Raw genomic sequence first — 27,932 nt, forward strand, 5'->3', positions numbered from 1 at the left:
AGAGTGTGTGTGGGCATCGTAGCTGTCAGAGGTCAGGAAAGGGGACGAGCCGGGACGCAGAGTGCCAGCCAGCCTGGCAGGTTGCCTGTCTTTCAGGGGAGAAGGCAGAGAAGTCCAGGCTCCCTAAGCCAGAGAGAGCCTTTGTGCCGCCGAGGCCTGTGGGAACACGGCCCTTCCGCTCCTGTTAGTCATGGATTCTTTTCAGGGCCATCATCTCTCTGAACACAAATATTATTAAACTCTTGGCTGAACTCCCTGCACATGTCAGTGCCGGAGAATGTGAGCCCGCTGCACGCGGGCCTCGTGGGTCCCCAGGCCTGCAGGAAATGTGGGGCTTGGTGGGCACCTTGCTGCCCAGGTGTCCCGCTGATGTGTTTCTCCTTCTGGATCAGTTTGCAGGGTCCAATGCGGACGGCACCAGGCGGGGCATGGGCGTGGACATCTCCCTGCTGAGCTGCCAGTACTTCCTGGCCCAGATTCTGGTCTCCCTGGTGCTGGGGCCTCTGACCTCGGCCGTGGGCAGCGCCAATGGGGTCATGTATTTCTCCAGCCTGGTGTCCTTCCTGGGCTGCTTGTACTCCTCCTTATTTGTCGTTTATGAAATCCCTCCCAGCGATGCCACCGAGGAGGAGCACCGGCCCCTCCTGCTGAACGTCTGACACCCCGGAACCTCAGCTTTGGCCTCGAGCCTGTGCCTGGGGGTCTGGAGCCGTCCAGCCAGTGGGAAACCCAGGGCCTTGGTGGACGCAGGACAGGTCTCCTGTGGAATGTACATATGTGATAAAACAATAAACAGCAGCAGCGAAGCCTATGGTTTCTGGTTGGGGCTCTCCCGAGGGTGGAGAGGTCACCTGGGGAGCGGGCTGCTCTCTATGGGGCCTTGGGGAGGGGGCTGTGAGAATCACTCATTGACAGTAGACGTGTGACTCAATCGTTCTCAATTGGCGGCGATTTTGCAACCCCCTCCCCCCACTGAACCGGAGAAGACACTTGGCAATGTCTGGGATCGTCACAACCTGGGTGGGTGCCTGCTGTCCACAGATGCCTTAAACCTTGTACAGTGCACAGGACAGTCCCCACAATGTAGACTGTTCCAGCCCCTGACGTCAATCGCACTGAGGTGCAGAGAACCTGATCTAACTGTGTGTTGCATCCCAGAATGGAGTTAGAGTATATGATGTGTTTGGGTCAGAAGGCCTTGTATTCATTCACTCATCCATTCTCCCACCCACCCACCCACTCATCCATGTATCCATCCATCCATCCACCCACCCACCCACCCACCCTACAGATACCCATCGAGTGCCCTGGGTGTGCAGGCAGTGGTAGGTGCTGGGGTCCAACTGTGAGCAAGTCTCTGCCCTCGTGGAGCTGATGTAGGAAGAGGCAGACAGTACACTGAGGTCTGTGCCTGAAGATGGCGGTAAGTGCTATGAAGGTCACAAGCAGGGCAGGAGGATGGGGTGACGGGCCTGGGGAGTGGGCTCTGCTAGGGAAAAGGGGGCATCCTTTTTGGAGAGATGCCGTTTGGGCAATGCCCTGGTGGAGAGGGGAAGATATTGGAGAACTGAAGTGGGAGTGTGCTTGGTGTGTTCGAGGGATCGTAGGCTCCAAAATGCTTGGGCCATAGTATGCCCTAAGGTGAGAACCTCCAGATGGAGATGCCCGGGTGAACGCATACCTACCCTCTGACTTGACCCACTGCCTGCACCCACCACCTTCCGGTGGATGGAACTGGATGAATCTCTGACTTCCTGTGAGTGTCAAGGTCCTTCGCCGGGTGGTTTCTCACCATCTTCCATCACTTGAGGCCCCTTCCCCGTGCCGCCGGGTGGGCTCCTGTCCCCAAACTGTTGAGTGCTGGCTGTGTGGACCGTGAGGGGTGGGTCATGGCCTGTCACTGTTGTGCCTGCCCGTGGCACTGGAACTGGGCCCAGCCCCTGGCACCTTCACTGCATGGTCCCTATATTTTGGGGATATATAGGAGAAAATGATCACAACCCCTCCCCCAAAAGCAATGGGGGTCCTAGGGCCATGGCCAGCCTCTGAGGAGAATCTGGGGTTTATGGGCAATTGACATGTCCCATCATTTTTTTGACAGGTCAGGGACAGTGGGTGTAAAGCCTCCAACCCTCTGCAGAGCACCTTACCTACCTCCCCACGTGGGCCATGGTCTCCCCCAGTGCCATTGCCTGCTGTCCTCCTGGAGCTAAGGTGGCTCCTGCGAGGTCCCTGGAGCCCAGGCACCTCCTCTCTGCCCTCACATCTGGCCAAGGATCTCTGCCCACTTGCCTCCAGTCGACCCTCCCTGTCCAGCCTCCACTCTGCAGCCGGGGGAGCTATGCACATGCCTGAGCACATCCCTTCCCCTTAACACTTTCTGGGGGCTTCTCAGAGCCTGAGGAACTGGGTCTAAACTCCTCATGCCCATCCCAGGCCCTGCCTGTCTTCCCGAGCCCATGGCCTTCTGCACAGCTCCAGCCTCCAGGACCACAGCCACAGAGCCCCTTCTACCCTGGAAGATGCCCTTCGTGCCTGTGCTCATGCTCTTCCCGCAGATGAAGTCTTTCTACCTCTTCACTGCCCAGCGACTTAGATCCGTCCAAATGCCACATCCTCTGTGCAGCTCGCCCTGGTTGGAACCAGTGAGTCCTCTTTCTGTGCCTTCGTGTCATGCCGTTTTACCCTTGGTGGTTACAAGCTAAGTGAGGCAGGTCTCATCTTCCCTGCTCCACGTGTAGGTGAAGTAGAGAGAATTTAGGTAACTTTTCAAAGTCACACAATTCCTTTGGGCCTCCTGTTAGTCCCATGCTTTTCCTGGGACTGCAGACTACTCCTCCTTGCATTTATATCGTTCACAAGAGCTTTAGATGTTTTAGAAAATGTGGCGTCAGATGGCTGTCACCTGGTCTGGGATGCTTTAGCCCAAAATGGTCAAATCTTTGAGCAGATAAAAGGAGCAGGGAAGCTCCCCTCTCACTCCTGGCTTGCCAAACCTTGGGCCTTCTTCCTAGAACTTTCTAATAAGTAAACAAAGATTGCTCTTACATGTGGGAATCTGCACAGAGTCAGTGGCTGAGCAGAGCCCTGGCCGCCCTCGGGCCTGCACCCAAACGCTGCTCTTGACCTTCATTCAGGTCTGTTCTCAGCAGATGGCAGTGGGAGCAACCACAGGATCCGAAACCGTGAGGCCTGGGACTTGCTGAGAGCCATGCCCGCTTGACTTCCAGATCTCAGAGAATCAGTCTCTTAACAATGGAGCTGTGATGATGATGAGGATGGTGACCACTGCTTGCAGGTCCCCAAGTCCTAGGACAGGCCCTGCAGTGAGCTACATGCCTGTGTAGTCTTCTGGCTTCATCCTCCCGACTAGGAGGAGGAGCCACTATGGCAGGCAGACCTGGATCCCGACACAAGCATACTAAGTGCCTGGCCTAGGTCACACAGGGTCGCACCCTTGAACCAGGGAATCTGACTCCAGACCTCACCCCGCTTAATGTTTCTGGGCAAATGCTGAGCGGCAGGTGTCCTTCCCTGCAACCTGTCTCCACCTGGCCACAATGAAGAAAGGTAAAGGAAGCCTTTGCTTCGTGGGCCCGTGAGGAGGCGGACACTCCCCAAGCCACTAAAACCAGACACTCCTCACAGATGCCACTCCATACTTTCCGCTCAGTAAACCTGGAAAACCAACTCTCGTCCCTTGACGCTGTCTGGGAATGTATACACCACTGCCTCTGCCCGCAGCCCACAGCATCTAGAGCAGACACTGAACATGGCGCCAAGGGGGCCAATCATGAAACCACAGCCTTCGCCGTCTGATTCCTTCTTCCCAGACTGTTAGACTAACACTGGACCCTGGTCTGGGATACAGAGAGTGGGCAAGGTGGTGTTCTGGACCACAGGTATTGAAGGAATGGAGGTGGCTTCCCTGGAATGTGCCAGAACTGGCAACTGCTAGGGCCCACTGTGTGGTGACATGCTTGGCTTCATATTACGTTCAAGTCATGTTTGCAGGGTCTGTAGGTGTGTGCTGTACCCTGTCATAGCTGTGAGCAGGTTGGAGATCACCCGAGGACCCTCTTCCTGGAACTCGGGGGAGGAGAGGAACAGATATCCTGAGATGGGGGCACACTTGGGGCACAGGACCCTTAAGGCAGCGGCAGCTCAGGAGACTCTCCGGGGGGCTTCTGGGGCCAGCATGCTGGACATCATCACTGCTGAGGGGCTCATGGGTGATTGCTACTCAGCGAATGTTTACTGAGCACCTATAATATATGGCCCAGCATGGGGGGATGCAGCTGAAAACAAAAGAGGGGCACCTCCTGTCCTCCCAACAGCCTTTCCCTGCCATAATATCCATGCTGGGCCCTGCCAGTGCCCCTGCAGCCCCCAGGTCCCCCCTTTCCTGCCATCTCTCACCCACACTCCTGCTGTGACCTGTTCCAGTGGCCCTTTGCTCCAAACACTCCACCTCTCATCTCTGGCTGCTTGTGCCCAGGAAACATCTGTTCTTTTACAAAATACATAGCATCAGTCCCACATGCCTCTCCCTTCGTCGCTTGGGTGGGGACTTGGGTCCCTGCACGTGGAGAAGAGTGATGCCAAGACTTTGCAGACACTGCCACCTGGTGGTCAGGACAAGAGTGGTAGCGAGGACCAAGTTCCAAATCTATTCTGTGCCATGACTTGCAACAGAGCTCATGCAAATAAGGGGAGCAGAGGGGACCTGGGAGTGACAACTGATGGACACAGAAGACGCCAGCTCTTAAACACTCTGCCCTCCCCAGGCTGGAAGGGTCTTCTGAGAAGTGCCTTAATGTTCTGTTTTTAATCTAATTCACTACATTGGGTGTCCACGCCCTAGGGGTTTCAACAGAGGCCACCACTGTGATGCAGATCTCCTCTCCCTGCCCAAATATTGAAGAAGAGGGCAGACTAGGGATGGAGCCAGAGGGGCTGTTGAGATCCTAGGGCAGACACAAGTGGTCAGGGGAGGCGGGATTGAAAGTTGAGGGAGAAAGGGGGGATCACTTCAGGTGCCCCAGTAGTGACCAGCTCCCTGGATGGAGCCAGAGGCCCTTCTAGCTGGTCCCCTGTGCCGACGGCTCAACAGCACATCCGGAGGATCCTTCCTCTGCGGGGGCCTGTTCAGTCAGTTAGCAAGTATTTGCAAAGCAAGTGCCTTCCGCACACTGGAACCTGGCACTCAAGGTAGGCAGTCAGGACGCCCACGCAGGTGCAGAGCTGGGTCGGGGTGTGGGGGGGTCAAGGGTACAGCCTCTGCAGCCTGGGTCCTTAATTTTCCAGAAGAAAACAATTACACAAGACTTGGAAGCTGTTCCTGGCAGAGACAGCTACCAGAGGAGCTGCCTTGGGTCAGAGAATCAGAGCCCGAAATGTGGGCTGCAGGCCCCCCCATGGCAGCTGGGAACCCTGTGAGGATCCAGGGAAAGGACACCCCAGATACTGAGTCTTCCAGGGGCCAAGAACACAGGACAGAGAACCCGGTGAGGGTGGGCAAGGCCGGTGGGAAAGCCCGTGCTGCTCCTGGGCCATGGGCTTCACCATGATAGACACCGTAGCTCCGACAGCCCGGCGCCTGCCAGGCTCTGCCTTCCACCGGGAGCTCCAGGACCCCAGAGCTCGCTTTATGCTGCAGCCTGAGGGGTCCAACTGGACAGCCAGCCCTGTGGGCTGCCTCCCCCGCGGGCATCTGGCCGATTCTCCCTGGGAGGGAGGAGGAGGGCTGAGGGTCCCTCTGCCTCTTGCTGTCTCCACAGCTCAGGGGACAAGTGCAGGACTGATACTTCTGCTGGTATTGGGGCCTGTAGCTTGACCCCAGGTGTCTGGAGTAACTGGTCCTATTCGGATTCCACAGCTTTTGAGTCCAGGAGCCGACTGGCTTGGCCGGGAGAGGGTGATAGCTGAAGTCCGTTTTGGTGCCAGGCCAAAGTGCTCAAGGTGCCACCTTGTGGCTGCCAGGGACTGGCAAGGGGGCGTCTCCCCAAATGTTCCGTGCACTTCCGCAATGAAGTACTCCAGCCGCACTCCAGCCGTCATAGTCATTCATTAGCCCCAGCGTCCGAAACTGGCTCAGCATTCTTGGTATTTGAGTGTCTTCTGTGTCCACATGGGAGGTCACTGCTGATCGCTCTGTCGTGCATCCTCACCCTGTGGGTAAGGGGCCTCGATTTACACCCGTGGGGCCTGAGGGAGCTGCCCTGACCCCCTGGACTTACCAGACATATGTATCAACACACCAATTCATGCACCAGGCCTGTGAGGGATGTTTTCTTAGCTCATGTTGCAGCAGAACCAGAGGGGCTGCTGGCCAAGCCAGGGATCCATTCACAAGGACTCTAGGGGCAAGAGGCAAGGAGGGCCTGGCTACGGCACCGTGGCTGGACAGCAGATGCTTCACCCTCCTCTCCTCATGAATCCAGCCACTGTCTGCTGCTGCAGGCGCTCCACTGAAGGGTGATGGCACTGTGGGGACAGCAGCCACAGTTGTCCACACCTGAGAAACCATCACAGCCTGGATGGCTCTGGGGGGTCCCTTCTGCAGCAAAGATCTATGTATCTTTTCAGACACTGATGTCTTATCATTCAACCTACTTGGAATTTGTAGTTCAGACATTTGTGCCCACAAAACACTATCTTCATAAAGAGCACAGTCTAAGAGACCAGCCAAGAAGGCACCTGGGTTCTGATGGCTCCTCCTTTCCCTCCCTCCCCCTGCCTCTTCCGTCCTGCCTTTTCATCCAAGACCCAGAAGGTCAACTACTTGTACCCCGCCCCCCATGCCTACTCTACAGACTCCTCAGGTTCGTCTCCCCCAGCTACCCCCAGTCGCTGGACCCATGTCAGAGGACACGGGAACTGTCTCTAGGGCATCTATGTATATGCCACTTGGGACTCTGGTGGCGAAGCCTTCTCATCCTCAATCAGGTAGTGTTGACACGAGCAGGTCCCCAGCAGGCAGAGTTGGCCTGGTCTGTTTTCCAATAGGGTTGCTTTTGCCCAATCTCCCAGGGCATCTAGAAACCCCTATTCCGGATGGAATGGGATGGTCTTGGAATTTTACGAAAATGCCGTGGACAGTCTCTGAGAGCACAGTCTGAACCCGCTGACTGCTGCCCCCTCACGGCCACACCCATATCCCACAGGCCATCTGCTGCACCGCTTGGCCCTCGGGAGCTAGAATGCATCCCCAACACTGGAGGGCGACTCTGAGGGCTGGCTAGCACACTGGCAGGCTTCAGGGAGGTGGCAGAGAGGAACAAATGTAGGAGCCCACTGCAGGGGGTGGGGGGCAACTAAAGACCTCTCTTCTAAGCGGGGAAGGATGTATATGCTCCTTCACCTTGGAGGGGGTCTACAGATTTGAAGTGTGGGTGAGTGGCAGGGGAAGAAAGGAACCTTGAGTGAGGAGAGGGTGTCCCTGGTCCCAGTGTTATCATCCCCCAGGCCCATTCTGCTGCTTGGGTAAGCTCACCACAGGTCCTGATTATCTCAAGCCAGCAGGTTGGGAGCATCCCTGAGAGCATTCACTAGAGAAATCCTTCTTACCAGACATGGCAAAGAAGAATCATTCTGGAAGTTGCTTTGGAAGTTAGGCAAGTGGTGTGCCAGAAACAGCTGAGAACTGAACTCTCCCCTCTGCTCTTTCCCCAACCCCGGGAGACCCAAGTAGAGGTAACTGCCAAGATCCCCACCCACTCCCAGGAATGAAACACAGTCCACTGGTCCACACCCAGCTGCTGTAGTGTAGCTTGGTTTTATTTATGTCCACAAATATTTCAAAAAAATTACAAAATACTCAAATGGAGAGAACACAGAAGTCACGATTTCTGGGTGTCTACTCTGTTTACACTGTGTTATCTCATGGCAAACTACTCATATATACATTTAGCTTCAAGATATATATAAACGTAGCAAATCAGAATGTACACTCTGCTCTGCTGCTGCAGTGAAATGTGAAGCTCAATCTTGACAACATTCAACAAGATACGTACAAAACACAGAAAAGCAAAACCAAACTTCAAACAAAAGGAAGGAAAATCCAAAAGGAAACCAAGGGGTCGGGCTTCAAAGACACTGTGAAGGTCTGGGGCCTCCTAAACACACCGTAGCTGACCAGTGAGGGTTTCAGGTCTTAGGTTCTTAAATGGAAGAATCTCAGTGCTTCACCTTGGGATATGGGGGAAAACCAAAACGTTAACGAGCAAACACCTTCAGACAGTCTTCAAGTAGAGACTTCCAAGTACTTCACTATGTCTCTTCTTTGGAAAAATGGATACAGAGAGAGGCGATCAAGAAGGTCTAACTGAATGGCAGACACTGTGTTCCACCCAAAGGAAAACAAAGATGCAGAGGAGGGGCCTCGGGCAGGAGGGCCGCCTGCCTCCAGGGGAGACAAGTGCCTCCTGCCCTTGAGGCCTGGCCCGAGTCTGGACACACGGTTCCTTTGAGTTTGCCTCTCTCTAAGAAGCTAGAGTTAAGGCAGAAATGGAACGGGAGAAAATTAAAGAGAAAAACGACAAACATATCCAGAGGATTCCCAGCAGACAAAACAATCCTGTCTGTCCCATCTGAAACCAAACATAGTTTTAATAGAAATGGAAATACCCCTGATGCAAGTGTGAGTCCAGAACCTGAATCTGAGCTAATGCCTGCTGGCTTCTGGCTCAATGTGCGGGCCTCTGGTCCTGGCCACACTGCCGCACCCACTGACCCTTGGGCACTCTGCCTCATGTTGTAGCAGCTCTCAGATGGGACTTACAACAGCAGGGGTGGCCCTCAAGAGTCTGAGGGGGGAGGAGCAGGAAAGATCACACCCTGACAGAAGGACTGATCTCCAGGTGCACACATCCCCAGGTCCCCCCATCCCTCCACCCTGGAGAAAGCACACCATGCCCTTGGCTTAGAAAGGAGAGGTGGGTCTTCTGCAGAATGGCCAGAGCCCTAGAGTGGCAGCTCCCAGGTGGAAGGAAGCTTGCCTTCTCATCCCACGTCGGCAGCTGCAACTCTCATTCCTACACCCAGAAGGAACAGTGGGACTTAAATGGTATCCCTGTCTGATGTGGGTCACCATGCACGGACCTGTTCCTGGGGGAGATGCACAGGCCACCACCCACAACCATGCCAACTCCTGGGCCTCCCTCGCTCTAAAGTGGCTTCCAGCTATGTGGCCAGGCTGGCCTGGCCTTCCCACAGGAAGATCCCGACGATAACACACACAAAAGGGCAGGTTTTTTTGTTTTTGTTTTTTTTTTAAACAGATTCCTTTGGCAAGTGTGTGTGCTGTGAATTTTTTTGTAGGGAATCATGTTTTCTTGAATTTTCTAGAATGTTCATGAAATCATAAGAGTACTTAAAAAGGCAGTTCATCCAGAACAACCAAATGTGTGTGCATAGAAATCTGTAAGGAAATCTACAATCAGACACACAGAAACATGTGCTTTCTATCATGCAGAAACAGAACAAAGTGGACATTTAACTCTTGCACTCCTGGTACAAAATAAAAAAGGTTTCATCTAACAGATATCTGGACCTCTGGCAAAGCACAAGCTAGGAAGAGACAGAAGTGAAAATCAAGGCAGCAAATCAAAGAAATGGTCTGTAACATTGTCCCTGCAGACCCCTGGATGCTCACTGCTGCGACCACACCGTGTCCCAAGCCTCTGCCCGTTTGCAATTAGTAACGCCCATCTGTTCCCTTTAATTAAAGGGATAATTATATATAACTTTTTATTAAAAAATCAACTCTGTATTCTGTCAATAGCTGGTAGGAATTCACAATTAGTGACATGGCTGGAAAAAATAGATCAGAATAGTTTGTGGAAGAAAAAAAATGCCATTCTAAAATTATTTATTTACAGACGTAAAAAGCCATGCTGCAGAACTTTCTCAAATTATGAAGATCTCCTACAATGTATTAAAATAAAAGTTTTTGTTTTTTTTTTTTTTTTTTAAAAATTATAGCTCTTGGATTCCAAACTCATATGCCACCTATCTGCAAACCTCGTGGGTTCTGGAACACACATAACTGAGTGTGTCTGCACGCACAGTGAAGGGTGTGAACTGGATTCTAGCACCTACCAAGAAATCAAGGAAGGAAAAGAAAACTAAAGCCAAACCCCAAGATTGCAGGGAAAGTTTTCTGAATGTTCAGTCCAGTCCAGGACTAAGTTTCTGGGGGACTGTCATGCAGGGAGACCCAAACCAGTCTCAAGGAATCCTCTCTACAAACAAACACTATTATGCTGATAACATTTTTAGTTGTGGGGTTTTTAAATATATAAAGAAATCTTTAGAAGATATTCTTTTTCTTTTGTAGCTCATATCGTATGTAAAAAGTCCTGTTTCTCCCCCCAAGAACTGGGGTTTCCACAGCCAGCACTAACAAATAAATAACTTATAACTGCTTGTCACCTTCTTTCTTCAGTCGACTAGAAAGAAAACAAAAGGAGAAAGTATTCAGCACCAGACCTGGGCAGGTGGGACCAGGCATGCAGCTCAAGGGTGCAGATGACCAGAGTGGCCTCCCATGCAGGTGACCCTCCCTTCCTCTCCCTCCCACCAATATGGCTCTGTGGGAGAATCCTCCAGTGCCAAGAGGTCAGGGCCTGCAGAGCCATAGGGAGGAGTCTGGCACTTGCTGATATGGGAGGAGCACTGTGGGCATGGCTAGGAGGGGAGACCATTAGGCAGGGTTAGTGGCCCACAGGTGGGGTCAGACAGCGAGCCCACTCCCTTCTGGACTCTCCCCACCTCACCTGTAATAATCTTCCTGACTTGGTAGGTGGCCACCATGCATGTGGGGGTGTCCATGCAGCCATTGCTGTTCCATGGCCAGTCTCTGCAGCTCTGCCGACTGGGCATGCATGGCCTGCAGCTGGTGGGCTGCAGACATGGGGGGTGGGATGGCCCCGGGCAGGTCTCGGGGGTAGGGAGTACCTGCCAAACACAAAACAGCCTTCGATACAGAAAGGCCAGGGAGTGGCCAGGACGAGGCCAGCAAGAGGTCAGGTCAGGAGATAACCTCCTGAGGGGAGGAGCAAGAGACTACTTACTCTGTAGGGACCCATGGAGCAGAGCCCCCCAGGAGAGAAAGAAGGCCCAAGGTACTGCCCCGTGGATCTCCTGAGCCTGGGGTGGAGGTCAGGGGAAGATAGAATATGCATTCCCTCATCCTCAGGCTCTTCTTCATGGAGGCCCACCCTGAACCCTCAGTGTAAATTCACTGCCTCTGTCACTCCTTTACATCGCATTGTCTTGATCCTGCTCTTATTAGGCATTCAGACCCATCCAGCCCCAGCTCTCTGAGGGCAGGGGTTTGCCTGCCTTGCTCCCCAGTGGACTCCTGGCACACAGGAGGTATTTGCTGAACACATGGATGAATGAATGAATGAACAGACATCAGATACCAAACCCAACTCTCACACTGGAACCCTCCGTCCCCAGGTGCATGCTTACCAAAAACTGGATGACGAAGCATCTCGTGCTCATGGGGGGGCTGTCCAAGCAGAGGGTTGGGGAGGGTGCCAGGGGGATAGGGAAAGCGAGCCAGGTGAGGGCCAGCGGTCAGGGGGTCGACCAGCGGGTGCACTGGGCCTGCTGAACCTAAGAGAGGGGCAGAAGTCCAGATGCAAGTGGTGCAGAGCTCTGGGGCTCTCTGCGTCTGCCCTTGTTGGCCGTTAACTACCAGTGACTTCCTCACCACAGCCAGCTCCTGGCCACCAGGGCCACCAAAAATCCTGACCCCAAGTGGCTGCCCCCACTCCAACCTATAGTAAAGTTCCAGAAAGTAACAGAGAGATAAAGGTACATACTATTTCCTCCTCTTGTTCTTGAGTACCCCTACAGGCAGCATCTTCCCTATGCTGTTTTGTTGATGATGCTTGATCATTAGAACCTGCCTGGCCAAATCCCTAGACCTTAGACCTGCCCTGTACCTGTCAGCTCCAGAAGGACCCTGGGGCCACTCCAGTCCTGCCATAGACAGTGTTCCTCAACCCAGTTGCTGGCTGGATTGGCAACGCTCCCCAGAGCTGCTTCCCTGGCCCTTCACCCACAGAACCCACAGGAGGGGTTCAGCAGATTGGGGGATGCCAGATGCTGCATGCTGTTGGCAGGGTGCCACTGGCAGGGACAAGGCTTACCAAACCCTGCTCTCTCCTCTCAGCCCCTGTGCCCCAGCCACCCTCCCTCCCTGCACATGTCTCTTCCCGCCTTCAAGCCTGCTCCAAAGTTACCTTCTTGATGAGGCTTTCTCATGGCTTTCTAACTGCAACCTTGTGCCCAGCTCCCCTGTTCCCTTTCCCTTGCTAGCTGTCCTCCAGAACACTGACTGCTTTGCTCTCTCCAAGACACACCGACTTCCTGCCTCCAGATTGGGAAGGTGGACAGGGCTGTTGTCATCATCTACTGCTGTGCCTGACACATCACAGATGCTCCGTAACTATTTATCAAATGGATGAATGTTGTATGAACGAATAACTCCCTGTCCCCATACAGCATTAAGACATTAAGCATGAAGACACATCCACTGGTTATACTGGGGCTTAGACAGCCCATGCTGGGTGGCATCAAAGCTCCAGGTGTCAAGACCATGGGTGAAAGTGACAGCTCCTTGGCTTCCCCAGAACCAACTGCCTGTATAGAGTCCAGGCTCCCCACATCCTGGCACAGGTAGGGAGCCAGATGCTGCCTTCTCCACTTCTGGGCCCTGCTCTGTCCCCCTCCTTCCCTGCATGGAGAGAGGTTTGCCCTCAGAAGTCCTGCATGCAGCGTGGGCTGTGCCATGGGGCTCCACGGCAGGCCTGGGTCCCAGGGTGCAGGTACAGCTCCTCCCACCCCTTCTAGCAGGGCTACAGAGCTACAGACAGAGGAGAAACTGTGTCTGTGTCTGCCTTCAGCCTGGTTGGCCAGTCAGCAGGGCTGCGGGAGCTCCCATTCTTGGAGTGGACAGGCCAGGGTGGTCCTGTTCCCCAATGGGAATGGGAGGACTGTTGGTTTCTATCACTGGGAGATGCTCTAGAGCCTCCTGGGTGTCCCACTAGCCTCCATTGGGTTCCTTGCCCCTCAGGCCCCACCTTCCGCCTTTAACCCAATTCAGTGAGCACAGGCTGCTTCCCACCATCCCCAGCACTGGAGGCACAGGGCCAGGAACACAAGCTTCATCCAGCAAACTGCAAGCAGAGGGCCCCAGGGTGACTCAGCATTCTGGGGACTGGCAGCTCTGGAGGACTGGGGGGCTGGGCAAAGACAGAGGCAGCGGGTGAGTAAAGAAGTAAGAGGATTTCCAGACAGATGTAGACTATTCTCAGATCAAGGATGAGGGATTCCTTTAGGAAAGAACCGTCTCTGCTATTGGATAGTGGCTCTGTCTCTGGCCTGCACCTCATCATAACCAGAGCTCAACCCACAGTGCCCCCTCATAGCCCAGCCTGGAGGGCGGGCACCCACCTTGGTGGAGGGGGTCCTGCTGGTGGAGGTGGAGGTGCGAGTGGATGTGTGAGTGCTGGTGATGGTGCGGGGTCACGTTGAACATCTGCAGGCGGGCCAGAGGGTCGCTGGTCAGCGAGGCCATGCGCTCAGCGTGGATCCGCTCGGCTGCCAGTCTATCAGGGTAGCTCATCTCAGGCCGCAGCTGGGGGCCCGCCAGGGCCAGTCTCTCCCTCTCCAGGGGGTTCAGGCCCGGGTGGAAAGAAGCAAAAGGGTGGGGGCCCGCAGTGGGGGGGATGGTGAGGGCGCTGTGCCGGGCGAAGTGCTCCATGGGGTTGGTGGCTGGGTGCAGGGGGTCCAGCTCTGGGGGCTTCACCTCGAAGCCTGGCTTCATCCTCTCCCGTAGCTCCCGCTCCCGGATCTCCCGCTCCCGGATCTCCCGCTCCCGGAGCTCCCGCTCACGGATGGTGGGGTCCACGTTGTAGAGGCCAGGCATGTGGTAGGCCAGCAGGGGATCAGTGGGGTTGAGGGGCATGTAGAAGGGGTGGTTGCGATTAGTGGGTGACATGACGTGGGGCCGAGCGTACTCGCTCAGAGTCCGAAGGGCAGGTGTGTCGGGCCCGATGTATGGAGGCACCGCAGCAATGGTGGTTGGTGGCGGCTCGAAGGATGGCCGCATGTGGCCAGGACCACTGAGCTGGGGGTCGCTGAGGCGGCCCTCATGGGCTGAGCTGGACGCCTTCTGCTGAAGGAAAGGAAGATGTGAGGGGCATATTCCTAGCTGTCCAGGGGTCTGAGCCTGGCCCTGCTGCCATCCTGCACTGACCAGCAGGAGGACCAGTTGATCCCTCCACCTCGACACCAAGAGCAGGCCCCAACCATGGCCTGGGACAGGCTTGAGCTGCAAGGACTGGTCCAGACCCTGCTAGGACAATCTGCTTTGTGCCTATGACTTCCCCTGTGCCCTAGATAGGGCCGTGTATCTGAGAGACAAAAAGAACACCCACAAGCGTGTGAGTGTGTATCTGAGAGAGTAAGCCACAGTACAGAGCTATAGAGGGACCCCCCCCCCCCCCCCGTGGCCTGGCTGACCCCCAACTCACAGCTGCTCTCTCTGCCTCCCGCTCCCGCTCTCGTTCCCGCTCGCGCTCTTTCTCCTTCTCCTTCTCACGTTCCCGTTCCTCTCGTGCTTTCTGCTCAGCCTCCCGTTTGGCCTTTTCGATGGCCTCCTCCCTCTTCTTGGCCAGTTTGGATCCCGCCAGAGGCATGAAATACAGGTCCGTCCGCGCACATGAGTTGTAACCACGGTCCAGGTGTTTGTAGAACCTAAGGAAGGCCACATCTCTCACTGGGGCCCTGCCAGGACTGCAGCCTGCCCCTGATGCCCAGCCTGTCCCTGCCCTGGCCATGTCCACATTCCTGGGAAGCCAGTACCTGGCTGACTGGCTGGCATGGCTGGGGGTATCCACCACGGTAGGCTCAGGGGACGGGCTCCTAGGTGGTGGAGGTGGGCTCTCGGGCTCCTCTGCATCATCCAGAGCCTCTTCCTTGATCTGGACAGTGGGGAGCGGGCAGGCTGTCCCCCCGGGTATGCTGCCTCCCGAAGAAACAGCAGCAGAGCACGGAGGCTGGGCTGAAGGGCCAGGTCCCGCAGGTGGCGTGGAGGTGGAAGAGCAGGTTGGAGGGGTGATGGGTGTCCCCCCAGGGACAAAGGGGTGCTGAGCAAATGAGGGCTGGGGGGGCACCTGGTGGAGGCCTGCTGGGGGGTGAGCAGTAGCAGCAGGGGGCAGGCTCTGGCTCTGGGTCAGCACTGGGGGCTGTGCAGGGGAGGAGGGCAGGGGCTGGCTCTGAGGCATGAGCTGTAGGGGAGGGGGATGGGCAGAAGGGGGATGGTGTGTGGACAGGGAGCTCAGGGGTTTCAGTGCTGGAGGGGGTGGGAGGTTGGCGTTCATGGAGAAGGGTGAGGGCCCCGAGAGATGAGGTGGGTGCTTGTGGGCTTGCGGGGCTGGCAGCTGGGGGATGGGCGTGGTGGGTGGGGGCTTGATGTGAGGCATGGCCAAGGGGGCTGGTGGCAGCGGCTGCTCCCTTGGGGGCTGCTGGGGCTGCAGTGCTGACTGTGAGGCTGTGGGCTGCAGGGAGGCATGAGGGAGAGTTGATGCCTGAGAGGCCTGGGGAGGGAGACTAAAGGGCTGAGGGGGGCCTGGGTGCTGTAGCAGGGGCCCGGCCTGGAGGCTATGAGGGCCACTTGGGCCCTGGCTATGCAGCGGGGGCTGGCTGTGAGGTGGGGCGGAGGTCTGCCCAGCTGGCACGGTCAGAGGTTGGAGTGGGGGATGTGGTGAGGGCAGCCTCTGGGGGTGCAAGGTGGGTGCCTGCTGGATATGAGCGTGGGGACCAGGAGCCGCTGGAGCCTGTGGCTGGCTTGGGGGCTGGGAGGCTGAGGGGGAGCCCTGTGGGGGGCCTGCAGTGGCAGAGGGTGTGGGCCCTGGCGTGGGGAGCTGAGAGGTTCCTGGTGGGGCGGTGGAGGGAGCCGGAGGGACCACACTGGAAGCCTGCAAGGCTGGGGGCTGAGCCTGCAGCATCTGCTGCTGGGCCGAAGAGTCCGAGTCACTCTCGTTGTCCTGGGGGCTGGGGATGCTGGGGGACGTGCTGCGATTGTCCTGGTCAATGTCTTTGGGGTCGCTGCTGCCCTCATCGTTGACACTGCGGCTGTCCGAACTCTCTCCCTCGCCTTCCGATGGGGAGTTGGGCCGGCTGATCTCCTAGGGCCAGAGATGGGAGGGATAAAGCTCTAGCAGAGCAGGGGCTCTGGCTGCCCTGCGCGGCTAGCACCTGACACACGACAAAGGTCTGTGCAAATGAGGCATGAGCCTGGCCCCAGGGACTGCAGGTACTCCTTTGACCCTCCTCTGACTCTAGCCACTCCAAGTCCCTCCAGACTGCTGGGCCCCAGAGAGAATCTGGGCTCAGGGCCTCTCAAGGAGCATTAGCTGCCAGCTCCAGTCACAGTGGCTCAGCTGCGCATCTCACCTGGGTTTTTGTCTTCTTGGAGCTGGTCCTGTCAGCCTCCTCTGTATCAGAGGCCACCTTCTCCCTCTGGCGTTTGGTGCTCTTAAGGGGGGATGAGGCTTCCTCCTTCACCTTCTGCAGTGGAAAAGCCCACAAGGGGCATCAGGCCAAGGGAGGGTGTTCCATTAGCCTCAGGGGGTAAATGATGATGGTTTGCTAACACCTTACTCCTGAATTCTGAGCTGCATCTCCAGAAGCAAGAAAGCTCTGGAAGGGACCAGCTGATGCCAGGAAAAAACAAGTATCTGGAGGTGGAAATAACGTGGCTTTGTGGGGAAGGAGCCTTCCCAATCACACCCTAACCTTTGCCCCCGAGCCCTTGGGAAACTCAAGGCAGAGATGGCCCCCAAAGGTCAGTGCTGGAAGCTGCACTGGATCCCCTCTCTCCAGGCCACACTCTGCAGGCCTAGTCCAGGGCAACACTAATACCCAGGGAAGCTCACAGGAATAATGTGCAGCCCTGTGTGTGAGGGAGGTGAACATCAAGTCCACAAACCTGGGGTTTTAAGAGGGCAGGGCAAAGCAGGCCTCACTACTTTGGGGGATGGGCACCTCACCTTGGCCGACTTCTTTTTTTTTTTAATTTAATTTTATTTATTTATGATAGGCACACAGTGAGAGAGAGAGAGAGAGAGGTAGAGACATAGGCAGAGGGAGAAGCAGGCTCCATGCAGCGGGAGCCTGACGTGGGATTCGATCCCGAGTCTCCAGGATTGCGCCCTGGGCCAAAGGCAGGCGCCAAACCGCTGCGCCACCCAGGGATCCCTTTTTTTTTTTTTTTTAATTTTATTTTACCTTGGCCGACTTCTTCACTGTCTCTGCTTTACTGTCATTGCTGGAGGTGCTGGCAGCACTGGGCGAGTTCCGGCCACTAGAGCGGATGTCTTCATTGATGGGCGAGGTACGACCATCAGGGCTGGCTGGCTGCTTCTTTCGACCACTGCGCAATGTAGACATCTGCCCACCCAAACCGGATGCTGGTGAGACTAGACCCCACACACACGCAGGAGCCTTAGGAGCAAACCCCACCGCCAGCATTATGGCAAATCCCCCGCCCTGGCCAGCATCAGGCACCTCTGGCTCTTCCTTGCTGTGTGGGAGTCAACATGGAGCTAGGGGAGGAGGGGGTGAATGGGTGGGTTCACATGGAAAAGACAGCAATTCTTAAACTGAAAGCACTCATTTCTAGGGACTGTCTTGGATGTTGTGTGGTAGAAATGAGCGAGACTTTCTGAGCGGCAGAAATCGGCCAGGACCACCTACCTGCGAAGTTCTCTGGAATGACAATCATACACTCTGCTTCAAATCACCTCACCCTTTCTGTTTAAACCACCCACTTCCTCACCCAAACCTAAACCAAACCCCTGCTGATTTCATCTGACAGGATGAGAAGTGACCCAAAGCGAGAAGCTGTCAAATAATATAGCTCAGCTCCTAAAACCACCAAGCACTTAAGCATGTTTCTGCAAAGCCATGGGGCTTAGAAGAGATGGGGGGGACAATGATTCACACTGGTCCACCTGCTGGGTGGCCAGGGCACCGACAGCCTTGACAAAATCACAGAAAGGCGTACAGTACCATCCACATGCCTGAAAGGGCCACTGGGGAGGCCAGCTACAAGGAAGGACGTTGGTGGCATCCCTAGCTCCCAGCCTGGGAAAACCCTTGCTCCTAAAGGTCCCTGCTGCCACATTTGCAACCTGGAAAACAAAACCTCTTTATGAAAAGGGCTATACAGTGAGGAGAAAAATTTACCACAAGTTTCCAAAAACACCTGCAAGTTTTAAGCAGCAGAGAGATGCCACAGTACAGGTGGTGGGCCTAGGGGCCAGAGGAAGGTTGGGGGACTTGGAGAGCCTTCACTGAACCAGACACTGGTACTGAAGAGCTCTCTATAAAAGCAAACTCAAAACATGCATCCCACTGACTCCCCGGGACAACACGAGGGAGGGCGAAAGCAAAGGCTCTTCCCAGATGCACAGACAAAACTAAGTATCTTTGGACCAATCATTCCTTTAAGGGGGCTGGTTCTCTACCTAAAATGAATCACTTCCCAGCCTCCTGGAAGGCACAAGCCTTAGCCTCCTAGAAACCTGCAGTGGCCTCGGTCGCCTGTCCTGGGGACTCACCGAGCCACGACTGCGCCGCGTCCTCATGCTATGCTTCCCACTGAGCCCATCGTCTTCCTCTTTGACAGGTTTGAACATGAATGGGGGAGGGTCCACAGGCTTCTCAATGGGGGGGAGCTCGCCGTATTTCTTGAAGTGGATGCGGCAGTCTGTGCAGAGTAGGATGTTCTCCCTGCCCCCGTGGTGCCAGTCTTTGGAGGCTGTGTGAGAGAAGAGGAGTGCAGGTGGGGAGCCTGGCCCTTCTGTGGCCTTGGACAGACACCCATTACTCACTCTGCTGCTGCCTGCTCTCTCCCAGGGTGGGAGAGGATTTCAGGACCACCTACTCCCTCCCCAATCTAACAGTATCCAGGAGGAGTTGGCAACAGGTTTCCCAGAAACACAGGTGTCCCCACTCCACCACACTGACTGTAATTGGGGGAGTGATAAAATATACAGATTTCATGCAACCAATGACACCCTGGCAGGTCTTCAATTGGATTCAGGAAATGTTCAGAACCTGAAAGTGCCTGAGCCTGTCCTGTCCCAGTGAGTGTCCCCACTGCTCCCTCCTCCCCCCATCCCTACTTACTGGTGGTAAAGCAGTGGCGGCAGGCGTACCCCTTCAGTTCCTGCTCGCTGTCCTCACTGTCAAAGTCATCCTCGCTGGCTGAACTCAGGTCCACTGGGCATGGCGGGAACACAACAGGGGTGGGGGAGACACCATCATGCTTGGGCAAGACTAGGGCCACCTGTGACCTGCCCCATGCTCTGAGCCACCAGTAAGAGTGGCCTGGAAGGCTGAAGTGGAGCAGTGCTCACAAAGGACCACTCTGAATTCCTCAGGGCCAGGGATCAGAATGAAGGACTCGTGTGAGGGATGGTACCCAAGGGGCTGCCCTACCATATTTTGGGGGACTGACATCACACCTATATCCTGGAGTGGCAAGCACTGATGGGAATGTGAACACAGGGGGAATGTGTGGGAATTCACAGCTGGGAATGTGAACAGGTGAAGTACATCCCTATGAATTCCCTGACAGATCCAGAAATCCTGAGGAGCTCCCTCTCCACCAAGTCCTACCCATGCTCCACTCTAGCACTAATGGATTATTTCTTGTTTGCACGTGCAACATAAGCAACCCTCAGGCTGAGTGCACTGAGCTAGGACAGAACCACAAGGCCCACTGCTGTATGCCAGCTTTTAAGGGTTAAGAAGGTATCATATTAGACTGCACATCATGCTGGGATCAAGAAGAGGATCTTGGCAAAGCAGGAGGAAAAAGAAGAAAATGTTAATCTGATCTTACTGCTAACACAAAACCAATGCAATGAGAACTCAAACAGTATATCATCCACTAAGTGAACTTCCTCTGAAGTTACTGATAATACCCCAGGGCAGGGCCAAGACTTACATTTTCATGAAAGTTAAAATGATGCTGAGTTTATTTTAAAAATTTAAATGCATGAATAATTAGCATGTAAAACTCTCCTACCAAATCCCCCAAGTCAAGCTACCTTTGGGTGCAGGCTTTGCACAGATGGATTAACACACACAACATCCCCAACCAGCACAGTGATAAGGATGCCTGTGAGGGCAGGCTCAGAGCTTGGACAATGAGTGTTTGGCTACACGGGAGAAGTCCCTCACTTACGGAATTCACTGGAGGGGGGTCTGGAGGGTGTGCTGACGGGTGTGGATGCAGTGCGAGTCTTGATCCTCCTGAACACGGCCTGCCTGCGGTGCCTACGATGGGCCCTGGAGCTGGCTGCTTCGGGGGTTTTCTTCCAGTAGTAATAGAAGGTGATCAGCTCCCCCTGCAGGAGAGAAGGGCTGATGGTGACGGAAACGCTCAGAGGGGCTTGCTTCTCCTTGTCCCCCCAGCACGCCAGCTCTCTTCTGCCAGGAGCAGAAGCTGGTTCCTAACAGCAGTGCTAGAGATGAGCACAAAGGGCAGTCATGAGAGGAAGAGGGCTTGCTCGAGACATACCCGTGAGCCGCCCACTAACTGGATGAAGGGGCTTGTCTCTTCAGTCCAGCAGAGTAGAATTTCTAGATATCAAGAACATTCGTTCATTCCACAAGTATCTGCTGAGCACCCACCATGTGCTACCATGGAAGTACACCAATGAACAATCAAAAAGAAGGAAAATCTGTGTGTGTGCACAGATGTTTTCTTCACAGCATTCACTGAAATCATACAGGTGTGATTAGACAGACTACTTCAGAAACAAGTAAATGAAACAACTTAGACGGTGGGGAACTGGGGTTAGGAAAAACAGAGACCCCCAAACCCAGGAAAACTGCTCCACAGCCTCTACCCCAATCTCTGAGTGCCCACATTGGGACAAGTTGGTACAGCATCATGAAGGTGAAGACTGGGGCTTGATAGACGAAGATCCTGGGGGACAAACACAGAGGTCCTGATGCAAAGGGGAAGTGCCACAGTTACAAGGCCAGCCTTCACAGGAGAAGGAGCTATTCTTTTCATGGCCCAGCAGAAAGGAAAGCAAGAAATCCTCAAAAAACAAAACAAAACAAAACAGCAAGGGGGGTTATGAGCCCCAGGGAAACTTTTAAAAAGGGGCAATTCTGGGGTGCCTAGGTGGCTCAGTCAGTTGAGCATCTGACTCTTGATTCTGGCTCAGGGTTGTGGGACCCAGCTCTGTGATGGGCTCTGAGCTCAGCAGGGAGTCTGCTTGAGAGTCTCTCCCTATGCATTATTCCTACGTGCACACGTGTGCTCACACACACACACTCTCTCTCAAACAAAAAAAATAAACCTTTAAAAATAAGAAAGAGGCACTTTTGCTACCCTCCCACTCTGGCCCTGGAGCTCAGTAGGCATGGCATACATGCCAAGAGGTGAATGACATGTTCAGCTAATCCTGGTTGACCTAAGACAAATTTCTTAAGAAACATCCCAAGATAAAGTTTCTTTACCTGGAATTAAAAAAAAAGGGAGGGGGGAGAGTGCAGAGAAAGCACCTACTTCACATTGATCTTCTCGAACTGAATCAACCTTGTGGACAATCAGTTAACATGGCTGAGTACCGTATCCTGGGAAGCCACCCTGTGGGCAACTCGCACCCCAAGGTGGGAGCCACTTGGCCAGAGCACCACACAGCCTCATGAATGGAGGAGCCAAGAGAGAAACAAAGATTTTGTTTTTCAGTGACCTCAGATCTGGCCAGTGCTGGGAAGCTCGAGTGGCCAGTCAGAGGGGTTCCACCAAAACACACGTCAGAAAGCAGTGCCCCCAGAACAAGGAGAAGTGAGTTTGGAGAGAAGTGGACAGATGTTCGGTGGGGAAGTAGCTTCTGCAAAGCAGATGTACTTGTGTGTTGAGTGCTCACTATTCAGAGTTGGATTCTATGCCTGTACGTTTTCTAAGAAGGGGGACCATAGCTGTCGTCAGATCCTTAAAGGTACCTATGATTCAAGAGGAGCTTCTGACCAGCTTCCATGAGCCTATAGCATGTATCTCTTGGAACTGTGACTATGTTTCAGTCTTTCCAAGTGCCACTTAACAAAATGCTAGTGACTGCCAATATTTAACAGATGAAGCATGACTCCAGGCCAAGGAGGCCAGAAGCCAGGCACCAAGAACGAGCACATGCAAGTCTGCAAGTTCACCCCACCCTTTTCAGTTCCATGAGATAGTAACTGAATGGTAAGGGAAAATGTAGGAAATGCCCTTGGATTTCTGAGCTGTTTGTCTATCACATGTTATTCTACAGATGTAGGCTACAATTGACCTATAGCCTGCACTTGTGGTGACCGGAGCATCCTAAGCCCCTAGGTCATGATCCAAAAACCTCCTGGCTCCAGCCTCTTTACTTCCTATTTTCCTGACTTGGAAAGTTACTTTTCTGTACTGATCTTTTGGTGTTGGCTGGCTAGAGGGAACAAACTCATAAATCCACTAGGGGATTAAGAGACCTGTGCTGATATAAAACTGATCTGACTCTGGTTTTCCTATGAGAAAATATGGAACAGAAGCCAAGGCAAGTTCACTGTCACCCTTCAATACTTTGTCAGTGACATGCTCTATCAGTTCAAAAGAACAACCAGTGCAGTAAATCATGGCCCAATCCCAAAGCTAGAAGGAAAAATGTGAAGCCCCAAAGCGGTACCCTTCCACTGCCTCCTCTAGCTAAAGTCATTTTAGGGGCCAACAGATGAAGAGGCCTGGGATCTAAGAGGAAACACGAAGCTACAGGAGACAGAAGGAATAAAAAATGGGAGAGAAAATGAGATGGGAAGGTGCTACCAGTGTCTCTGTTCAAACCTCCACCTGATCGGATGGCTGTTAGAAAGCAGCCATCCCATGGGATGCCTAGGTGGTTCAGCGGTTGGGCGTCTGCCTTTGGCTCAGGGCGTGATCCCGGTCCCGGGGACCAAGTCCAACATCGGGCTCCCTGTGGGGAGCCTGCTTTTCCCTCAGCCTGTGTCTCTGCTTCTCTCTCTGTGTCTCTCATGAATAAATAAATAAAATCGAAAGAAAAGAAGAAAAGAGAAAAGAAAAGAAAAAAGAAAAGAAAAGAAAAGGAAGAGAGAGAGAGAGGCCACCCTGACATCTCTATGCTGCATTGGTCTGTGGCACAGTATTGCCTTATGCAGTTACAAGGGACTGGGGATGAGGGGCACTGACACCCTCCACCACTTGCAGTTAAACATCCAGGTACAACTTCTGACTCCCCTAAAACTTAATCGTCTACTGTCAACCAGAAACCTTATCAATGACATAAATAGTTGATTAACACACATTGTGCATGTTATATGTATTACTTATGGTACTCTTACAATAAACTAAAGAAAATGTTACTAATAAAATCATAAAGAGGAAAAAATATATATATACAGTCCTGGACTACCCTGGGGGAAAAAAATCTGCTATATTGTAAGTGAACCTGAGCTGTTTTAACCTGTGTTAAGGTCAAATGTATTTCTATTTCCCAAATATGAATGCTTGAGTTTCAAATGGTTTTAAAAGATGGCATAACTCATAGATTAAAACAGGAGAAGCCAGAGTTCAATGAGGCTATGGTACTGGCCCAGTATCAGACACCAGACAGAAAAAGGCTCAGTAAAAAAAGCCCAGGTTCCCAACCTTAACTTCCACTCCTGAACTGCGTATTCCTCAAGAATGTGAGAAGATCAGGACATGACATAGAAACTTAATATCGAAATAAACAGTGACTTTTTGTCAACACTTAAGAAATAATAGCTTTTAGGGTAGCCTGGGTGGCTCAGTTGGTTAAATATCTGCCTTCGGCTCAGGTCATGCTCCCAGGGTCCTGGGATCGAGTCCAATGTTGGGCTCCCTTCTAAGTGGGGAGTCTGTTTCTCCCTCTCCCTCTGTCCCTGCCCCCCCCAACTCCTGTGTGTATGTGCTCTCTCAAATAAACAAATAAAATCCTAAAAGAAAAAAAAAAAAGGAGACAAAGAAATAGTAGCTTTTAAACAAGGAAAAGGAGTCCAGAACAAATTCTATTGTCTGAGTACCAAGAATCAAACAACCAAGCCAGAAGGAGTCTCCACTAGAAGTCTATAAATTAGATCAGAAAATCAAAATATATATTTCAGATTTCAGGAAGATAGGGTAGGGACTAGAACTCTTGTACACTGCCAGTGGGAATATAAAATGGTTCAACTAACTCTGTAAAACTTTGGCAGTTCTTACAAAGCTAAACAAACATTTACTGTATGACCCGACAATTGATCCCACTCCTAGGTGTTTACTCAAAAGAAATAAGAACATATGCTCCTGCAAAGACTTTTACAGATGCTCAAAGAAACTTTACTCTTCATAGCCAAAAGCTGGAAACAATCCAAACTCCCTTCAACAGGAGAATGAATAAGTATTACTGCGTACCCATTTACTAGATACTACGTGGCAATAAAAAGGCACAAGCTACTGATCGACTTGACAACATGGATGAATCTCAAAACATCACATTGAACGTGAGTAGCCAGATAAAAAGAGTACAGACGGTATGATTCTATTCTAGATAAGGCAAGTCTATAATCACAAAAAGTAAATGAGTGATTGTCTAGTCTTGAAGACAAGGAAGTAGAGAACTACCTATGAAAGAACATGAGGAAACCTTTGGGGTGAAGGGAATATCTTACGAATCGACTGCGTTGTTGTTTGCATGGAGGTACAGTTGTCAAACTTATGGAGCTGTGCCCTCGCTGCACTTACAGAGGGTGTACCTTTACGGTATAAATGGTACACATGCCAATTACACATCAATGAGGTTGACTTAAAAAAAAAATCCAGGCCAGGTTTTATTAGCTGCCTCTCAACCACTGTCTATGGAGGGATTAAACACTGGAATGGTGCGAATCTAGGAGGATTAGAAACAGCATACTGGTGACTGCATGGGTGGCTAGGTCTTGAGCGCAAACAAAAGAACATGTCGGGAAAAGCTTTGGTTCTACAAATAGGCAATGAGGCAGCCAGCGGCCTCACCAGGAATAAAGTCAATTGAACTTTAATCAAACATGCATAGTGTGTGCTGCAGAGACCCGCTGCACATAAATTCAGGGAACAAAAGCTGTTGCAGAAATCAATAGCTTGCTGAAACATTAACACAGGCAATCATTGATCAAAAGGCAGCTCCACAAAGGCAGCCTTGCAAATTAGCTCCTGCTTCTGCTTGCAAGCACACACAGAGGCATCGCTGTGGACATGAATGGTCGGAGCCGATCGTTTTGTTCCCGGTGCTCTCACCCACCTCACAACAAGGCCTCCCAGTCAGCGTACCTCACATCTCTGTGCTGTAATTGCACACAGCACGAGCAAGTGACTAAACTGGGTTACTGCCTGGGCAAAAAAAGGAAAGGAGAGGGGGTGAAGTCCTCTCCAATCGATAGCACTATGGGCTGCAGTGCTTGCTGAGAGAGGTGCTTAGAGCCAGTAGTCTATATTTAGCAGATTCTCTCTCTCCCCCAATTATTTGCCTTTTCTTTGGTGTAAGGGGTTGGGGGTGCACTGGATTTTCCCAACGGGTCATATGCAGAAAGCCACTAGCAATAAGGGATATGCTCCTGGATTTGAGCACCAGCTTTCCTCCCTGAGGCAGGATCTCTGCACAGCAGGTCTTCTCTGCAGGCAAACGACTCAGGGGTACAGAACCAGGCCCCATTAGGTTTCTCTGATTTTCAAACAAAATGAAAACACGAGTTGGCGAGTGCCTGGCACAGAAGCAGGAGAGAGTTACATGGTGTTCAGGGCTGTGCTCTATCTGGGTAGGTGGGGGCTGAGAGGAGAGACTGAGAGAGAGAGTCAGGTTAACAAAAGGGTCCAGGCACCAGCAGACAGCTCAATCACAGCCACTCCTGTAATACAGAAGCTTCCTGGACTTGCCACTCAAAATTAGCAGAAGGACTGGCTCCTCCTCCACTGTCACCATTGTACTTCTGTGCCTCCTCAGGTTAGACTATGAGTCCATCAAGCTCATTCAACGCAAAACGTCGGGGTAACCTCCATCCATGCCCACTGCCCCAGACCATCTGAACTGAAGCAACTAGGGGAGGGGATGCCTGGGACTGTTTACTACTACTGGTAGCTTTCAGGTATAAACTCATTTCAGGTAAGTTCTGCTGGTATGTCTGGGCCCAGTTCTGCTTCACCTTGGGAGAACAACAGACTGGCGACATGTTCCAGGGCCCAGGGTAAGCATCCCACTGTGTGTGTGTGTGTGTGTGTGTGTGTGTGTGTGTGTGTGTGTGTGTGTGTGTGTGTGTGTAAGAGCCGAAGCAGGGTCGGAGCCTAGAGGTGGGAGTTCACAGCCCGGCCCAGGAGACAACCTGACCAGGTCTCCTTCCTGTCTTACTAGAAGGTTAATTTACCTGCAGCCACTTGGAGAGCTAAAACAATCCCCACAAACATGAGTGCTATTTAATTTCCTCCAGGAAATTCCTCCTCCAGCACTTCCTCCTGCAGTGCTAAAGGAGGGGAATCTGTAACCTGTCCTGCCTGATTAAAAAGTATTTACACATACACACACACACACACACACACACACAATTATATACTATTTTTAAAGAAAAATAAGCTACATGTCTTCTAAGGGTCCCTGGGAAGGAAGGCACTGATGAGACAAGAAGGCACTGTATACACTGCAGGCCTCAACGGTTCACTTGGTGGGCATGGCTATCTCACTGTCCTGCTCTCCTGCCCTGAGCACAGTAGCAAGTTCCCCACTCCCTGGGTTCTCTGATACCTCAGCCCGGCAAGAAGCAGCTCTCTGGGAGGCCACTGTGGAGGCAGGAAAAGGTAGGCAATTATTTTTGTCCCAAGGTAGAAACATAAGGGTACACCTAGGACTGAGTCCTCCCAATTTCTGTGATTATAACATACCGTTACTGCCACAACTATGCAAAGTCGTGACATCCCAGGGTGAGGGTGGTGATGCGGGGGTGGTACGTGGCAGAAAGGAGGTCCAGAGACCCCAGATGTAGACCACAGGGCACCTGCAGGCTGCCATCTACTATTAGGCCAAGGAAGGCCTCAGTCTTCTGGAAATAACCCTCTTTTCACACACTCCTTTCATTCAATTCAGTGTACAGAGTTGTGCTACGTTATCTTCCATTCTCACAGTGGTTCTGTGACCCGCAGAAAAAAAGGGGGAACAACTGCTAGCCTTACAGTTATGTCAAGGAAGGCCATGAGAAACCAGTCCTTGGTCCCTGCATGGAGGGGCAGGGAGGACCTAGGAAACAGTTCCAGAAATTTCCAGTAAAAGCCACCCACGAATACTTCCTCCACTGGGGAGGGGGAACTGCTACTCACTACTTCTTCTGCACCAAAGCTTCAACAGGCATCCTCTGGAGCCAAGCACTACTTACTGTAAAAGGGGCAGTAGGGGAGGTTGGAGGGGGTGGAGGGGAGGCCTGGAAGCTGCACATGGATAATGGCATTAGAAACAGAGCTGCTCTCTGAAACTACCTTGCAGGCCCCTCAAGCCCACCTGCCACTGTCAGCTGATGTGATGGGACAGGACCCTCCATGTAGCAGAGCTGATATATGCACACCTTTGCACACAGCTGACATACAGCACTGCAGGGGTTAGGAAGTAAGCATTTAGGAGAAATTACTCTAATTCTTTAAGCCCCATTATTAACTGTTCTGATGCTAAATATTTTACTATGAACAAGAAGAGAGAGTATACTGTCTTCCACCCAATGCCTTTTTCTGCACACCCAGGTACAATTGGTTAGAATCAGGGTGTTGTTTCCCCACAAAAGCTCTGTCTGAAGGATACACTTCAGTTACCATACGGCCCCTTCTTTGGGGG

The 27,932-nt window shown here is 52.8% G+C and overlaps 2 protein-coding genes across 13 annotated transcripts in view; one reads left to right on the forward strand and one right to left on the reverse strand.

The window, feature by feature from the left end:
- Positions 1 to 806, forward strand: part of SLC45A1 (solute carrier family 45 member 1) — a 79,702-nt gene extending 78,896 nt beyond the window's left edge. For all 7 annotated transcript variants that reach the window (XM_041773078.1, XM_041773081.1, XM_041773079.1 and 4 more), the window contains one exon: positions 393 to 806. In XM_041773078.1, coding sequence (XP_041629012.1) covers positions 393 to 659 — 267 coding nt within the window. In that variant the 3' untranslated portion in view covers positions 660 to 806. The remainder of the gene's footprint in view (positions 1 to 392) is intronic.
- A 6,955-nt stretch (positions 807 to 7,761) lies between these two features.
- Positions 7,762 to 27,932, reverse strand: part of RERE (arginine-glutamic acid dipeptide repeats) — a 401,403-nt gene continuing 381,232 nt past the window's right edge. For 3 of the 6 annotated variants that reach the window (XM_041770332.1, XM_041770328.1, XM_041770333.1), the window contains 12 exons: positions 20,279 to 20,441; positions 19,216 to 19,308; positions 18,645 to 18,844; positions 17,311 to 17,472; positions 16,477 to 16,590; positions 14,884 to 16,208; positions 14,553 to 14,775; positions 13,471 to 14,194; positions 11,479 to 11,625; positions 11,076 to 11,151; positions 10,779 to 10,959; positions 7,762 to 10,451 (listed from right to left, as the gene is read on the reverse strand). In XM_041770332.1, coding sequence (XP_041626266.1) covers positions 10,431 to 10,451; positions 10,779 to 10,959; positions 11,076 to 11,151; positions 11,479 to 11,625; positions 13,471 to 14,194; positions 14,553 to 14,775; positions 14,884 to 16,208; positions 16,477 to 16,590; positions 17,311 to 17,472; positions 18,645 to 18,844; positions 19,216 to 19,308; positions 20,279 to 20,441 — 3,429 coding nt within the window. In that variant the 3' untranslated portion in view covers positions 7,762 to 10,430. The remainder of the gene's footprint in view (positions 10,452 to 10,778; positions 10,960 to 11,075; positions 11,152 to 11,478; positions 11,626 to 13,470; positions 14,195 to 14,552; positions 14,776 to 14,883; positions 16,209 to 16,476; positions 16,591 to 17,310; positions 17,473 to 18,644; positions 18,845 to 19,215; positions 19,309 to 20,278; positions 20,442 to 27,932) is intronic. The other 3 variants (XM_041770329.1, XM_041770330.1, XM_041770331.1) reach the window with 3 other exon arrangements.

Source organism: Vulpes lagopus, chromosome 10 (assembly GCF_018345385.1).
Source record: "Vulpes lagopus strain Blue_001 chromosome 10, ASM1834538v1, whole genome shotgun sequence".
Taxonomy (NCBI): Eukaryota; Metazoa; Chordata; class Mammalia; order Carnivora; family Canidae; genus Vulpes; species Vulpes lagopus.